Consider the following 17,032-nt stretch of genomic DNA (forward strand, 5'->3'; position numbering starts at 1 on the left):
AAACACAAATTCCCATCCCCACCAGTGCTGACTTTCCGACAGCCACCCAAACACAAGCTAATTAGAAGTAAGCTCCCAACACAGACTCAAAAAGAAAAGAATGGCACACATCCTTGCAATATATCCAGCTGCAAAACATGCCAAAACATTTCACAGGACCCCACGGTCATTCACAAAGGAAAAATATTCAACATTAAGGAATCTTTCACGTGCTCATCTTCCAATGTGGTATATATCATTCAGTGTAAAAAAAATGCAACGAAGGCTGCTACATTGAAGAAACAAGTCAGATGCTAAAGTAGAGATTTAATTTACATAGACACCATATAAAAAAATGCTAGTACCAATAAAGATGTCACGCCTATGGGGCAGCACTTTACAAAACCAGAGCACTGTACCAGTGATTTCATGGTAAGAATCCTTAAAGGGAACTTTAAAACAATACAGGAACGTAAGACCTTTGAAGTCAGAATGATTAAATATTTTGACATCCAATAGACAGGACTTAAAATCTGGGTTTTCTATATAATAAAACGCACCTCCAACATTCTGAAGCTGACTGCATGGCTGAGGCATTCCTGCTCTCTGTATCCATCTCCTGAATTGACATCACGTACTTCCGGGTTCGTCACAAGCAGAAGTGACCAACCACACGAGGTTTCTCGGCTTCAGAATGTTGGCGGTGCATTCTATTAAATAGGATTGGTCAGTTCCTTGAAGCACAGCCAGAGCTCAGCGTCCTGCAAAGTAACACTCAGACACCAGAAAGAGAGCGGGGGGGGCCTGACACCAGAGATAGGGAGGGAGGGGGCATCTCTGTCACACATACACTGTCCCTCACACACTCTATGTCTCACACTGTATCACATTCATTCTCTGTGTGTCACACACACTCTCTTGGTCTCACACTGTATCACATTCATTCTCTGTGTGTCACACACACTCTCTTGGTCTCACACTGTATCACATTCATTCTCTGTGTGTCACACAAGTCACACACACTCTCTTGGTCTCATACACTCAGTCTCACAGAGAGTCTGTGTCTCACACACACTCTCTCTCTCGCACACACTGTATCTGTGTGAAACACACACACTCTCTCACACTGTCTCACACACGCACTTGCATGTACTCTCATTCTCACAGGCACACTCGCACCCAGACTCACTCTCTCTCACACACACTCGCACATTCACGCTCTCTCTCACACACAGTCACTCTCACATACACTCTCTCAAACATACACACTCCGAGGAAAACCTTGCTAGCGCCCGTTTCATTTGTGTCAGAAATGGGCCTTTTTTACTAGTAAACATAAAATTGTACTGCTTTGTCACCCTCCTGTCTCCACGCATATCTCCCTGTCCCTCATCCACCCGACTCTTCCTGTCTCTCACCTACCCACCCCCATCCTGTTAGACTGTCACTGAAATGCTTTGATGTTTCACTTATATATACTGTCATCTACCAACATTTGCTTATTTCCGATCTGACGAAGAAGGGCAACCTTCGAAAGCTAATCAAGAAATGTATTAAGTTATGTCCAATAAAAAAGGTATAATCTTATTTTCTTTTCCATGTTTTATTTTGTTTCTATTGATTACCTTTAAAAGTGGACTAACACACCTCTCTACTCAACTTGTGCCCAGGAACCAAAAGACGACAACAAATAAGGAGCGAAGAGGGACACACCACAATCAGATATCAGCTGAGACAAAGCATATGGGCATACCCATCTTCAAGAAAATCAGTAGAAGATGCCTCTCCTTTTTGAGTGGTGTTTCTTCCGCACTCAACTCCTGGGGTAAGAGTGATATTAATCTTACCGTTGCTATGTTGGAGTTATCTGCATGATCATTTCCACAAACACAAAACAAACTGCTCTTTAGTTTTTAAGAATAATCAAGAATAGCTAAGAACAGATTGTAAGCTCTTTGAGCACAGACTGTCTTTCTTCTATGTTTGTGCAGCGCTGCGTACGCTTTGTAGCGCTATAGAAATGCTAAATAGTAGTAGTAAGGATAATGATCAGTATCCCTCCCTTACGTTTCTCCCATAAACTATTTCTAGTAAACAAGATTCCCTGCAAAAGAATTATAAGCATTACTAGCCTATCTATTATGGTCTTGTGTTTCCTAAAATAGGTAATGACCAAACATCTATAGTGTTATTATAGTGGTTCTAAAGCACCTAATCTGGGACTCAGTGAGACAATGTTTAAGAAATGTGAGAAAACTCTGGATACTGTGCATGATTTACCTCTAATGTAACCTGGATGGGAAAGTTAAAGAGCACTTTCATGTGGACAGCAAGAAAAAAAACTAGGTCTTGCATTTTCTTGACTCACCTTTGGACAGCAATTTTCTGAATTTTTGTGTGGCAGCAAGCTGCTGCTCTGGACTGTTAGAGAAAATCATCTCAATCATGTCAGAAGTGATGACACCACTCTAAGGAATGAAAAGGGGGGGGGGGAGAGAAACAAAAAGAACATGCATTAGAAACAGTTACAGTTTAACGCAAGCTAATAAAGGTATTAACGTGTATAAGTTAGTTGTGGCTTAACTATTAGGAATCATACTTATGAACTGAAAGAATTCTACTCCACTGTACAGAATCATGTTTTTTCCCCACAGCCCCTCAGTACAGTTGGCCTGCTCCTTCTGCGACACCGCAGAGGAGTCTGCCAACCTCCATACTCCTCTGTGCATGAAAGTTGTGGCCCTAAACATAGATCAACAACTTGCTAACACATATTGAAGCCACCCCAATTCTCTTTCTTATTTTATCTACACAGGTCTCGAAGTTATCTTCCTTCCTACCCTTATTCTGTTGATATCCTTCTCAATCCGATTATGATATGTGCTGTGTGATAGTCTGCCAGTGATGAACTTTTGCAGTTTTTACCCTAAGTTTTCCAACAAATATTTAATTGTGCATTAAGTACTATGCTATTTTAAATGTAAGTATCTTTGCTCAATTTGCCACACAAGTTTTCAAAGCATATAATGTGAGTAAATTTAGCTCTGAACAAGATAAAGTATCAAGTGAAAACATTGTTCTTTTCTGCTTAAATATGGGCCTCTTAAAGCTCATATTTAAATAACAGGCATTGTGTGCTGGAATGCCTCTCTCCTCCCCCCCCCCCCCCCCATTTACCACAAGTTTTCCATACATATAATTTGAATAAATTTAGCTTGAATATGTGATGAAGTGTCCATGATGATGAAGTGTCCCAGTGTTGAAGTGCCCATCCACCCCACTTTACTAGTATACATTTTAACACTGGTAATCAAATAAACTGGGATCAAAAGATGAAAAGCTGTGTAGATTGATGGACAGTAAAGAGTGAGTTCATTTCAGTATGGAGAGTATTTTTCAAAAGTGCTGCTTATGAGGTTTAGGTAGGATAGAAGGTAGTTGATACTATTTCCTCTATGTGAAATGATGTGACCATCTCTAGACTACAGATATTCTTGTCAGAGTAAGCTATGTTCTTCTCAGCTTACTTCCTGATAAATATGGGACACGGAGCTTGATTTATCATGAAATAAGCTGTGAGAACATAGCTTACTCTGACAAAAACATCTGTAGTCTGAGCTGATAGAGATGGTATAGGTGTTGGAATATGACATTTTGGTGAACACCAACAAGAGTCCTGGCTATCAGATAGAAAACCTCTTCCATTTGAAAAAAACATATTAAAATCTTATGGAATGTTTTCTTGCTGGAAGCCTTTTGTAAAGAGGAAACTGGTTCTGTTGAAGCACTATGGTGATACTGGGCTTCCTTTGCAACTTGTGCAGCGTTTTGGCCATCACGGGAATAGGTGAATAAGAATAAAAGATCAAGTCTAGTCTACGGCTAGAGCACCTTGTTCAAGAGTTGGAAAAGTAGACTGTGTTGACAAATAAACCTAGTTTAGTATTCCCATCCACCCCTAGGACAACTCTTCAATTATAGTCAGTTACTGTAATTAGGATAACAAGCAAGGAGTGCTCTTACAGAGTTTTAAATACATTTCATTACCATCTAAAAAGGAAACACTAAATAAATCATACAATATAGCATATAAACTAAAAAAAAAAATTATATTAGGTTAATATCCTTAATACTTTAGCAAGTTTTAAATGATTGAGAAACTCAAAAAGACTAAGATGGAGTCAGCAGTCCAGCAGCAAGAGGGGTGCTATCCAGTCTTTTGCATTGAGTGTCACATGTATGATTATCTTCCAGTTGGTGAAATGTCATATGTGTGTGCCCGATGCAAAGAGCTCCTAGCTCTCAGAGAACATGTCCGTTCTCTGGAGGCTAAAGTAGCAGACTTGGTGGAGCTGAGGGAGACAGAGGTACATAGAGAAGACTTACAGGGGTGTTGTAGAGAAGTCCCACCTCCAGTCTGGGAGCCCCTGTGCTACCTTGGAGGAGGGAGGTCTTGTAGAACGAGAGCATCACCCTGGTGAAGTAGGAAGTACTCCTGTAGCCAGGAACTGCCCACCACGCTGCTGGCACTGGTGTTTAATGAAGATGTAGTCCTAGAACTCCAGTGGGTATGAGTGAGCGAACTGGGAGAGGACAGTGGCTGGGATGTCCCTCTCCAATATTAGCACAGTCTTCTGGGGTAGAGAGCGTCTCTTCAAATACTGCACAATTGTAAACATTATATCATGGAATGTAGGTGGTGTGAATTCACCTATAAAACAGTCTAAGATTTTACAACAACTGAATAGGCAGAAAACTGATATTGCTCTTTTGCAGGAGACCCACCTGTCGCAGGTGGAACATGCCAAACTCAGCACCTGGTGGGTGGTAGACTGTGTAGCGGCGCATGCGCAGGGGAAAAGGGAGACATAGCAATATTATTTTGCAAAGGAGTAGCTACGGCGATACGCCCGCTTTTAGTGGACACTGCAGGGCGATATGTTATTTTGGAGGTCGTGGTGGGATGACAAAAACTTAATATGTAACATTTATGCTCCCAATAATTATGACAAAACGTTTTTTCAACCAGTGATACATTTCCTTCTTAATCAACCACATGCGGAGATGTTAGTGGGCGGAGACTTTAATGCAGTCTGGGACCCCTCCCTAGATAAGTCAGCCCTGGGTACTTCGACATATTATAACAACAAAGGCCTGCTACAGTTGAGCCAGCTGCTTGATTTGACGGATGTCTGGCGGGTGCTTCACCCAGGAGTGAAAGATTTTACACACCTTTCGAGGGCCCACTCGACACAATCCCGAATCGATTATGTTTTAATATCACGCCAGATGTTTGGGGAGGTCATAGCGGCAGAGATAGGGCCCTATGCGGTATCTGACCATGCGTGGGTAAAGGTGGAATGGCAGCCACGGGGTCAGGCCAAAAAAAAAGGGTAACAGGTGGCAATTCCCGGTAGAGCTACACACAGATCCAATCTTGAAGGGTCGCTTGGTAGCCAGCTGGGAGGCATACGCTGAACACAATCATGAACACCAAAATGACCCGGTCTTGTTCTGGGAGGCAGCAAAGGCGGTGCTCTGGGGGGAAATAATCAGTCATGCACACTACGTGCGAGTGTCGCGAGACAAAGATATTTTAAGATTGAGCAAACAGCTCTGCCGCACGCGAAAACGATTTGGGGGGAGACATGCGGCAGGCCATAAACAACAGGTGCTGGACCTGCAGTCAGCACTGAATGAGCTCTTACATGGACGGGCTCGAAAATCTCAGATTTATTATAGATACATGCTCTACAAACATGGGAATAAAGCGGGTAAACTACTGGCTAAGTTAATTAAACCAAAAGGAGGTGCTAGGAGCATTCTCATGCTTCAGGGGAAAGGGGGAGCCCTTCAAATCTCAGAGATATCTGTGATACATTCCAGGCCTTTTACAAAGAGTTTTATGCCCCCCCCCCCCCCCCCCGGAAGAATCAGGTCTCCCTAACCAGATGTACCTAGATAACCTTACTTTACCAAGACTCACACAACGGGAGCGGGACTGTCTTAACCACGGTAATAACCCAAAGCCCATTGCTGAAAGCCCCAGGCCCAGATGGCCTGCGAGCAGAATTCTATAAATTGATGGGGGAGGGCATCATACCAACCTTAACTACGTTCCTTAATCAATTGATAGAGTTAAAGGCAGTGCCACCCGAACTGAATAGGGCACAAATAATAGTGCTGCTTAAACCAGGGAGAGATCCGCTAGACCCGGCATCGTATCGTCCCATATCCTTACTGAATTATGACACTAAGTTGATGGCAAAAATTCTGGCCAACAGATTAGCAAGAATACTGCCCCGTTTAATCCATGAAAGTCAAGTTGGATTCGTGATCGGCCGGGCGGTAAGCAAAAACCCGAGGGTGATTTTAACATCTCTGGAACACGGCGCACGCTGTGGTTTGCAGTCATTGTTAATCAGCTTCGACACCGAAAAAGCTTTTGACAATGTAAATTGGGCATTCCTTTTCGACACTCTGGAGAGATACGGTTTCTCTGGTAGATTTGTAGAAGCAATCCAAGCCTTGTATGCCAACCCTAGCGCAATGATGTGGGTTAATGGGGTGGAATCACCAAGCTTTCCTATTAAGAAAGGAACCAGACAGGGCTGCCCCTTATCTCCACTCCTATTCGTCCTGGCGCTCGATCTCCTTATTAGAGATATTATGGATAACCCCCTGATCCACGGAGTGAGACTGGGCGTGCAAACATTTAAGATCGCAGCTTTCGCGGATGGCCTTTTGGTACACATCACAAACCCCAAATTGTCGCTAGAGACGTTACTGGAGACGTTTCGAGAATACAGAGACTATGCGGATTTCCGGATCAATCTGGATAAGTCAGAGGCACTGGCTTCGCCAGTAGGGGATGGAGAGGAGTGGGGAGACTGCTTTCCTTTACGGTGGGCGCACCAGTCATTCAAATACCTTGGGGTCAGGCTCACAATGAACACTTCGGAACTGCACCAATTAAATGTCAAGGTTCTTCTAGAATATACGAGACAAAAACTAGACTCCTGGAAGGGACTTCAATTGTCCTTAATGGGGCGGATCCATCTAATTCAGATGGTGATTTTTCCGCGCTGGCTATACGCCCTACAGACCCCCTGCCCATCCGCTTGTTGAAGAGACTTGAAATGTATAACACGATTGAGCTATCAGTTTTTTTGGGCCGGGAAACATGCCAAACTACGACAGGTCCTACTGGTGGGTGGTTGCAGACAGGGAGTAGCGCTATAGAAATGTCAAATAGTAGTAGTAGTAGTAGGAATAGGTTTCCCAGACATATTTCTAGATAACCAAGCATGCCTACTTAGGCATGTGAGAGATTGGCTCCAGGCAACACACTATTACACGCCTACAACGTTCGAACGGGCTTTTTTTGCTCCACACGACGCAGTCGCCCTTTTTCATCTGCCAATTAATAAGATACCCCTTAGCTTCAAACAGAGCACTCTGCTTCAACCCCTTCGAGCGACATGGCAGTGGTGGGTTGGTCAGCTGGGCGGTCACCTGAATTTATCAGACCAAATCCCGATTGTGGGTAACACGCTATTTCAACCCGGAAATGATAGCCTGATATTCGGGGACTGGGGGAAGAAGGGGGTTACGAGGCTGGAACATCTGTTGCAGGAGAATGGAGCAATATTAACATATGAAGCCCTACAAGGCAAGATAGGGTCGGACTGGGGAAACAGGTTCGCATACCTACAAATCAAGCATTACTTGCAGACTTTGAATTAGGCTGCCTTGGGGGGCCGTCTGGGAGAAAGGCCACGGGACTTTTTCACTAAGTTAGCAGCAGAGAGACACGCGGTATCTGATTTATATGGGGCTCTGGTCCGATGTAGGCCGACCAAACAATATGAGGGTCCTAAACTCAAATGGGAACAAGACCTTGGTATTTCATTAGCATCTTGGGATGTGGCAGCAACGCTGAGGGCGATCCGGCAGTTGGTCACGGATGAAAGACAGAGAATGTGGTTACAGGATGATCCTACGGGGCTATATGACCAAAGCACAGCTGGCTCATATGCTAGGCTCGGAGAATGCTAATTGCTCCAAATGTGGCGGAGGCCCTGGCTCCTTTTATCATGCAGTATGGCAATGCCCAAAGGTGCGAGCATTCTGGCAGCGGGTCCGAGGATTTTTGATAAGGATGAGTAATAAAATTCAGGGAACTGAAAGGCAATTCCTGTTAGACCAACCTAGAGCCTTTGCCCCCTTAAAGACGCATGCAGTTCTTCTACGTAAGAAGCTGAGTTTGGTAGCCCGCAAAAGCATTATGCAATATTGCACTTCCACGAAGGCACCATCCTACTGGCACTGGAGAAATCAGGTGCACCTGCTGGCTTCGTGGGAAGCTCGAGATGCAAAAAAATCTGCTAAACGCAAAAAGCAATTTCTTCAGGTTTGGGCCCCATACCTACAATTGCTGAGCCCTAGGGGGCACAGTCTGCTCATCAACACCTGTTAAGTTCTTTAAAGTTTTGTCAAAGCTCCCGAAAATGCCCATAATTAGGCTCGGTTTGTTAAGGAAGGGAGGGAAAGGAGGGAGGGGGGGGGACCAGGGAGGGGGGTAAGACTTGGCAGGGAGGAGGGGAAGGGTCAAAACAGCAAGAAAGCTCTTGATTATATTGAAATGATGTTTGAACCACTGTGTTGTCTTTAATATTACTTGCAACATAACCTGCCTAAATAGCAGATAAAAAGCATTTATAACTGTTAGCAAGTACTCGTGGGCAAATGACACTACAATGATTGATGACAGCTAATGGTAAATGTTTGATGGGACTTCTCCACAAAGAAGGTTTACAAAGACGCTTTACTAGAGATGTCTCTTGGTGATGGGCCATAAGAAACAAGGCCCTTTGAGACAGGATCTTGTCTTGTGTTATGCCACATGTACTATGCTCTCATTTGTTTTGGAGTTGACTCTTCCTTCTGTATTGAAAAGTTAAATAAACAGATTTAAACATAATAAAGAGATAGAGCAGCGTTTAAACTAGAAACGGGGAGGGAAGGCAGACAATCGCTCAAAAGCGCATGGTTATGGATAAGGTATCTTTCAAAGATACCATCAAAACAGGGAAGACAGGCTATCCTGATAGTGAGAAAATCGATTGAAAATTGTGCTGGAAAAAAAATATCTTGGAATCCCTATGGATTGACATTCCATGTGTACATAAGTACATAAGTACATAAGTAGTGCCATACTGGGAAAGACCAAAGGTCCATCTAGCCCAGCATCCTGTCACCGACAGTGGCCAATCCAGGTCAAGGGCACCTGGCACGCTCCCCAAACGTAAAAACATTCCAGACAAGTTATACCTAAAAATGAGGAATTTTTAGGTATAACTTGTCTGTAAAGGGGAAAAGGACAGTGATAGGACTGTACTACTGTCCGCCTGGTCAGGATGAACAGCAGATGCAGAAATGTTAAAGGAAATTAGGGACACAAGCAAACTGGGCAACAAAATAATAATGGGTGATTTCAATTACCCTGATATTGACTGGGTAAATGTAACAGCAGGGCATGCTAGGGAGGTAGAATTCCTTGACGAAATCAAGGACTGCTTTATTGAGCAGCTGGTACAGGAGCCGACGAGAGAAGGAAAAATTCTAGACCTAGTCCTTAGCGGAGGGCATGATCTGGTGTGGGACGTAATGGTGCTGGGGCCGCTTGATAACAGTGATCATAATATGATCAGATTTGATATTAGCTTTGAAGTATACACAGGAAATCCAATACATTAGCATTTAACTTTAAAAACATAGTAAGTGACGGCACAAAAAGACCTGTATGGTCCATCCAGTCTGCCCAACAAGATAAACTCATATGTGCTACTTTATATGTATACCTGACCTTGATTTGTATCTGACATTTTCAAGGCACAGACCGTAGAAGTCTGCCCAGCACTAGCCTCACCTCTCAACCTGTCTGAACATTCATTACCAAACTGAGGTAATACAACTGGAAGAGGACAAAATTGTTGGTAAATAGTTCTGATACCAGTGAATGAAGTATTCGGATTATATAATGTGGTCAGATGGTTGGTAATGAAATTCTTACTGGAGCTGTCTACCAGACACTATGAAAGGTCTTCTGCTAGGAGTCTATTCTACAAAGCAAAATAGCAGCTCACTTTCCTTTATAGAAGTGTTCTTCAGTGCAAGGCCTGGTGGCCAAAAGCAGTCCCCATTGTCATACTTTTTTTTTTTTTTTTGGGGGGGGGGGTGTATTTTTGGCTACTCTTCATCTCTCTACTTAAGCTTGTGATAGAAAGAAGGAAATGGAGGGGGGAGAGCTGTATGCTTGAAGGACAAAGCATTTCTCAATAGAAATGCCTACATCCTTGAAGACCCCCCCCCCTCCAATGAAGTTTCAAAGGGGGCTGGAAGGCATCACACACACTGATCAGCAGCCTCACATGGGAAGATATCTGGCGGCTCTCTTTCAGCTTATTTGGATCCATACTGCCCCAATTAAAAAAAATTAGTGAAGACCACTGCTTTATAGAGGTGTATTTTCAAAGCACTTAGACTTACAAAGTTACATTGTAATCTATGAAACTTTGTAAGGTTAAGTGCTTTGAAAATGAGCCCCATAATCTCTAGCCCAACTGTGTATAAACACACCTAACGGTTAGAAACAAGCACTAATTGCCTCACTATCGACCGACACCTAACACTCGAAACCCATGCAAACAACACAACCAAAAAGATGTTCTACTGCATGTGGAAACTGAAAAGAATAAGACCATTCTTCCCAAGATCCGTCTTTCGCAGCCTAGTGCAATCCCTCGTACTCAGTCATCTGGATTACTGCAACTCACTATACGCAGGCTGCAAAGAGCAAATACTGAGGAAACTTCAAACAGCCCAGAACACAGCAGCCAGACTCATCTTCGGAAAACCAAAATATGAAAGTGCAAAACCCTTACGAGAGAAACTTCACTGGCTCCCACTCAAGGAACGCATTACTTTTAAAGTATGCACATTAGTCCACAAAATCATTCACAGCGAAGCCCCAGCCTACATGTCTGAGTTAGTGAATGATACATACCTGTAGCAGGTGTTCTCCGAGGACAGCAGGCTGATTGTTCTCACGACTGGGTGACGTCCGCGGCAGCCCCCACCAACCAGAAGAAGCTTCGCGGGCGGTCCGCACGCAGGGCACGCCCACCCCGCATGCGCGGCCGTCTTCCCGCCCGTGCGTGACCGTTCCCGCCAGTTGAATGACAAGCAAAAATGATGAAACGTAACTCCAAAGGGGAGGAGGGAGGGTAGGTGAGAACAATCAGCCTGCTGTCCTCGGAGAACACCTGCTACAGGTATGTATCATTCACTTTCTCCGAGGACAAGCAGGCTGCTTGTTCTCACGACTGGGGTATCCCTAGCTCTCAGGCTCACTCAAAACAAGAACCCAGGTCAATTTAACCTCGCAACGGCGAGGGAACAACAGAAATTGACCTACGAAGAACAACTAACTGAGAGTGCAGCCTGACCAGAATAAATTCGGGTCCTGGAGGGTGGAGTTGGATTTAAACCCCAAACAGATTCTGCAGCACCGACTGCCCGAACAGACTGTCGCGTCGGGTATCCTGCTGGAGGCAGTAATGTGATGTGAATGTGTGGACCGATGACCACGTCGCAGCCTTGCAAAGCTCTTCAATAGTGGCTGACTTCAAGTGGGCCACTGACGCTGCCATGGCTCTAACACTATGAGCCGTGACATGACCCTCAAGAGCCAGCCCAGCCTGGGCGTAAGTGAAGGAAAAAAATCTGCTAGCCAATTGGAGATGGTGCGTTTCCCGACAGCGACCCCTAGCCTGTTAGGGTCGAAAGAAACAAACAATTGGGCGGACTGTCTGTGGGGCTGTGTCCGCTCCAAGTAGAAGGCCAATGCTCTCTTGCAGTCCAATGTGTGCAACTGACGTTCAGCAGGGCGGGTATGCGGTCTGGGAAAGAATGTTGGCAAGACAATTGACTGGTTAAGATGGAACTCCGACACCACCTTCGGCAGGAACTTTGGGTGGGTGTGGAGCACTACTCTGTTGTGATGAAATTTGGTATATGGAGCATGAGCTACCAGGGCTTGAAGCTCACTGACCCTACAAGCTGAAGTAACTGCCACCAAGAAAATGACCTTCCAGGTCAAGTACCTCAGATGGCAGGAATTCAGTGGCTCAAAAGGAGGTTTCATCAGCTGGGTGAGGACGACGTTGAGATCCCATGACACTGCAGGAGGCTTGATAGGGGGCTTTGTCAAAAGCAAGCCTCTCATGAATCGAACGACTAAAGGCTCTCCAGAGATGGCTTTACCTTCCACACGATAATGGAAAGCACTAATCGCACTAAGGTGATTCCTTACTGAGTTGGTCTTAAGGCCAGACTCTGATAAGTGCAGAAGGTATTCAAGCAGGTTCTGTGCAGGGCAAGAACGAGGTTCTAGGGCCTTGCTCTCACACCAAACGACAAACCTCCTCCACTTGAAAAAGTAACTCTTTTTAGTGGAATCCTTCCTAGAGGCAAGCAAGACCCGGGAGACACCCTCAGACAGGCCCAACGCAGTGAAGTCTACGCCCTCAACATCCAGGCCGTGAGAGCCAGAGACTGAAGGTTGGGGTGCAGCAACGTTCCGTCGTTCTGCGAAATGAGGGTCGGACAACACTCCAATCTCCACGGTTCTTCTGAGGACAACTCCAGAAGAAGAGGGAACCAGATCTGACGAGGCCAAAAGGGCGCTATCAGAATCATGGTGCCGCGGTCTTGCTTGAGCTTCAGTAAGGTCTTCCCCACCAAAGGTATGGGAGGATAAGCATACAGGAGGCCGGTCCCCCAATGAAGGAGAAAGGCATCCGACGCTAGTCTGCCGTGTGCCTGAAGTCTGGAACAGAACAGAGGCAGCTTGTGGTTGGTCTGAGAGACGAAAAGGTCCACCGAGGGGGTGCCCCACTCTCGGAAGATCTTGCGTACCACTCTGGAATGAAGCGACCACTCGTGCGGTTGCATGACTCTGCTCAGTCTGTCGGCCAGACTGTTTACACCTGCCAGGTATGTGGCTTGGAGAAGCATGCCGAACTGGCAAGCCCAATGCCACATCCCAACGGCTTCCTGAAACAGGGGGCGAGATCCGGTGCCCCCCTGCTTGTTGGTGTAATACATTGCAACCTGATTGTCTGTCCGAATTTGAATAATTTGGTAGGACAGCCGATCTCTGAAAGCCTTCAGTGCGTTCCAGATCGCTCGGAGCTCCAGGAGGTTGATCTGCAGATCCTTTTCCTGGAGGGACCACAGACCCTGGGTGTGAAGCCCATCGACATGAGCTCCCCACCCCAAGCGAGATGCATCCGTTGTCAGCACCTTCGTGGGCTGTGGAATTTGGAATGTTCGTCCCAGGGTCAAATTGGTCCGAATGGTCCACCAGAGCAGTGAAGTGCGGCAACTGGTGGAGAGGCGGATGACATCTTCTAGATTCCCGGTGGCTTGAAACCACTGGGAAGCTAGGGTCCATTGAGCAGATCTCATGTGAAGACGAGCCATGGGAGTCACATGAACTGTGGAGGCCATATGACCCAGAAGTCTCAACATCTGCCGAGCTGTAACCTGCTGAGACGCTCTGGTCTGCGAAGCTAGGGACAGGAGGTTGTTGGCCCTCGCTTCGGGAAGGAAGGCCTGAGCCGTCTGGGTATTCAGCAGAGCTCCTATGAATTCCAGAGACTGGGTTGGCTGGAGATGGGACTTTGGGTAATTTATCACAAGCCCCAGCAGCTCCAGGAGTTGAATAGTGCACTGCATGGACCGGAGCTCGGCTCCTGCCTCCGAGGTGTTCTTGACCAGCCAATCGTCGAGATATGGGAACACGTGCACTCCCAGCTTGCGTAGATACGCCGCTACCACCACGAGGCACTTTGTAAACACCCGTGGGGCAGAGGCGAGCCCAAAGGGCAGCACACACTACTGAAAGTGCCGTGCGCCCAGGCGGAATCTGAGATACTGTCTGTGAGCTGGCAGTATCGGGATGTGAGTGTATGCGTCCTTTAAATCCAGGGAACATAGCCAATCGTTTTTCTGAATCATTGGCAGAAGGGTGCCCAAGGAAAGCATCCTGAACTTTTCTTTGACCAGGAATTTGTTCAGGCCTCTCAGGTCTAGCATGGGACGCATCCCCCGTTTTCTTTTCCACAAGGAAGTACCTGGAATAGAATCCCTGCCCTTCCTGCCCGGGTGGTACGGGCTCGACCGCATTGGCGCAGAGAAGGGCGGAGAATTCCTCTGCAAGTACCTGCTTGTGATGGGAGCTGAAGGATTGAGCTCCCGGAGAACAATTTGGTGGCAGGGAGGCCAAATTCAGGGCGTATCCGCACCGCACTATTTGGAGAACCCACTGGTCGGAGGTTATGAGAGGCCACCTTTGGTGAAAAAACTTTAACCTCCCTCCGACCGGCAGATCGTCCGGTACGGACACTTTGAGGGCGGCTATGTTCCCATGGATCCAGTCAAAAGCCCGTCCCCGGCTTTTGCTGTGGAGGCGCAGGGGGCTGCTTAGGCGCACGCTGTTGACAAGAACGAGCGCGCTGAGGCTGTCCCTGTGCCTGACGAGGCCTTCGGGCCGGCTGGGTGTACCTACGCTTGGTAAAAGCATAGGGTGCAGCCTGCCGGGCCCGGGAAAAATGTCCACCTGCTGAGGTGGATGCTGAAGGCGCCCGGTGGGAGAGCTTGTCGAGGGCGGTTTCCCGCTGATGCAGTTGGTCCACCAGCTGCTCGACCTTCTCACCAAAAATATTATCCCCCCGGCAAGGGACGTCGGCCAGTCTCTGCTGGGTGCGGTTGTCCAGGTCAGAGGCACGCAGCCATGAGAGCCTGCGCATCACTATCCCTTGGGCCGCAGCACGAGAAGCCACGTCACAGGTGTCATATATACCCCTGGACAGGAACTTTCTGCACGCCTTCAGCTGCCTGACCACCTCCTGAAAAGGCCTGGACTGCTCCGGTGGGAGCTTGTCAACCAGGTCCGCCAGTTGCTTCACATTATTCCGCATGTGGATGCTCGTGTAGAGCTGGTAAGACTGGATGCGGGTCACGAGCATGGAAGATTGGTAGGCCTTCCTCCCAAACGAGTCCAGAGCCCTCGAACTCCGTGCCCTCTTGAGAGCAGAGTCCACGACCGCCGAGTCATGAGGCAATTGTGGCCGCATTAACTCTGGGTCCGAGTGGATTCTGTACTGGGACTCTGCTTTCTTGGGGATGATGGGATTAGATAATGGTCTCATCCAGTTCCGAAGCAGTGTCTCTTTGAGGACATTGTGCAACGGTACCGTGGAGGACTCTAGGTGGTGATGGATAATCGAGGACCTCGAGCATCTCAGCCCTCGGCTCATCCACAGAGACCACGGGGAAGGGAATGCATATAGACATATCCCTGACAAAGGAGGCAAAGGAGAGGCTCTCAGGAGGCGAGAGCTTTCTCTCTGGTGAAGGCGTGGGGTCGGAGGGAAGGCCCACAGACTCCTCTGAGGAGAAATATCTGGGGTCCTCCTCCTCCCCCCACGAGGCCTCTTCCTCGGTGTCTGACATAAGCTCATGCAGCTGAGTCCTCAACCGGGCCCGGCTCAACGTCGAGGCACCGAAGCCTCGGTGTCGTCGAGCAGTGGACTCCCGCGCCGGCGGGGACGAAGCTTCCTCCATCGACGTCGACGGGGACTCCACCTGCGTGGCGGTCGAGACCGGCGCCGCAAGCGGCGTCGGAGGCCTCGGCACCGGGCTAGAGCTCGCCGGCGCCACAGTCAACGGCGCCGAAGCGCAAGCACCCCCGGCGCCGGCACAGTCTGGCGCATCAGCCCTTCCAGGATCCCCGGAAGGATGGCTCAGAGGCACTCGTCTAGGCCCGCTGCCGGGAAAGACGGGGGGGCCGGTAGAGGCGTCAGTGCCGGAAGCTGCTCGGGTCCAGGAGACTGCACCGAAGTGTTGGGACCCTGACACGTCGGTACCTCTACTACCAAGGGGGACCTCTCCTCTCGACGCTGACTCGGCATCGACTCCTCTCCGGCGCCGGGGGCCGGATGTATCGATGGCGACCGATGACGGTGCTTCTTTGTTTTCTTGCGATGCCCGTCATCGGCACTAGGCGGCATGGAGGAGGAGGAGGTCGATCCCCCTCGGTCTCGAGGGACCGGGTCAGACAGGGTTCGGTCCCGAGGGCCATGGGCAGAGGGAGTGACCGGGGCCGATTGCCCACGCGGCCTCTCACCCCTACCGTCACCGGAGGACCGGCGGGCCGACGGGACCTGGGGTCGATGCCATCGGTGCCGATTTCGCGGACATCGATACCGGTACCGAAGAACCGGCCGTCGATACCGATGCCGTCGAGGTCGACGTCGAGGGGCCGGCGCAAGTTCCAAAAAGACGGTCCCGAAGAACTTGCCTCGCAACTTGAGTCCGTTTCCGGAGACCAAGACACAAAGTACACGACTTGGTATCGTGCTCCGGCCCGAGGCACTGGAGGCACCAAGCGTGAGTGTCGGTCTGCGAGATAGGCCGGCCGCACCGACCACACTTCTTAAATCCACTCAGGACCTTCGAGGACATCGACGGAAAAATCGCGTCGGCGAAATCAAAGTCGTCGATGGTGGCGGTAAAATCACACCTCGAAAAACAACTCGACCGCGCGGCCACAAGGCCACAACGCGACGCCACCGCTAGAAAACGAGGGAAAATACAGCGCGTTCTCTTTTTTTTTTTTTTACAGAAAAAAATTTTTAAGAACGCGGAACAAAATAAACGAAAATAAACGAAGGTTCGCGAACAACGCGACAGTTTTCCGGGGCTGAGGAAGAGAGGTGGGTGAACACGTCTCTCTCCAGGCGCGGAAAAGAAAAGACTGGCGGGAACGGCCACGCACGGGCGGGAAGACGGCCGCGCATGCGCGGTGGGCGTGCCCTGCGTGCGGACCGCCCGCGAAGCTTCTTCTGGTTGGTGGGGGCTGCTGCGGACGTCACCCAGTCGTGAGAACAAGCAGCCTGCTTGTCCTCGGAGAACCCAATGCTCT

General features: G+C 48.2%; 1 protein-coding gene across 1 annotated transcript in view; it reads right to left on the bottom strand.

Annotated features, from left to right (window-relative positions):
• The window catches only part of KPNA1 (karyopherin subunit alpha 1), a 268,403-nt gene that overhangs the window by 234,444 nt on the left and 16,927 nt on the right, over positions 1 to 17,032 (bottom strand). The window contains 1 exon segment of the mRNA XM_030203977.1: positions 2,348 to 2,447. Coding sequence (XP_030059837.1) covers positions 2,348 to 2,447 — 100 coding nt within the window.

The sequence above is a fragment of the Microcaecilia unicolor genome, chromosome 5 (genome assembly GCF_901765095.1).
Source record: "Microcaecilia unicolor chromosome 5, aMicUni1.1, whole genome shotgun sequence".
Lineage (NCBI taxonomy): Eukaryota > Metazoa > Chordata > Amphibia > Gymnophiona > Siphonopidae > Microcaecilia > Microcaecilia unicolor.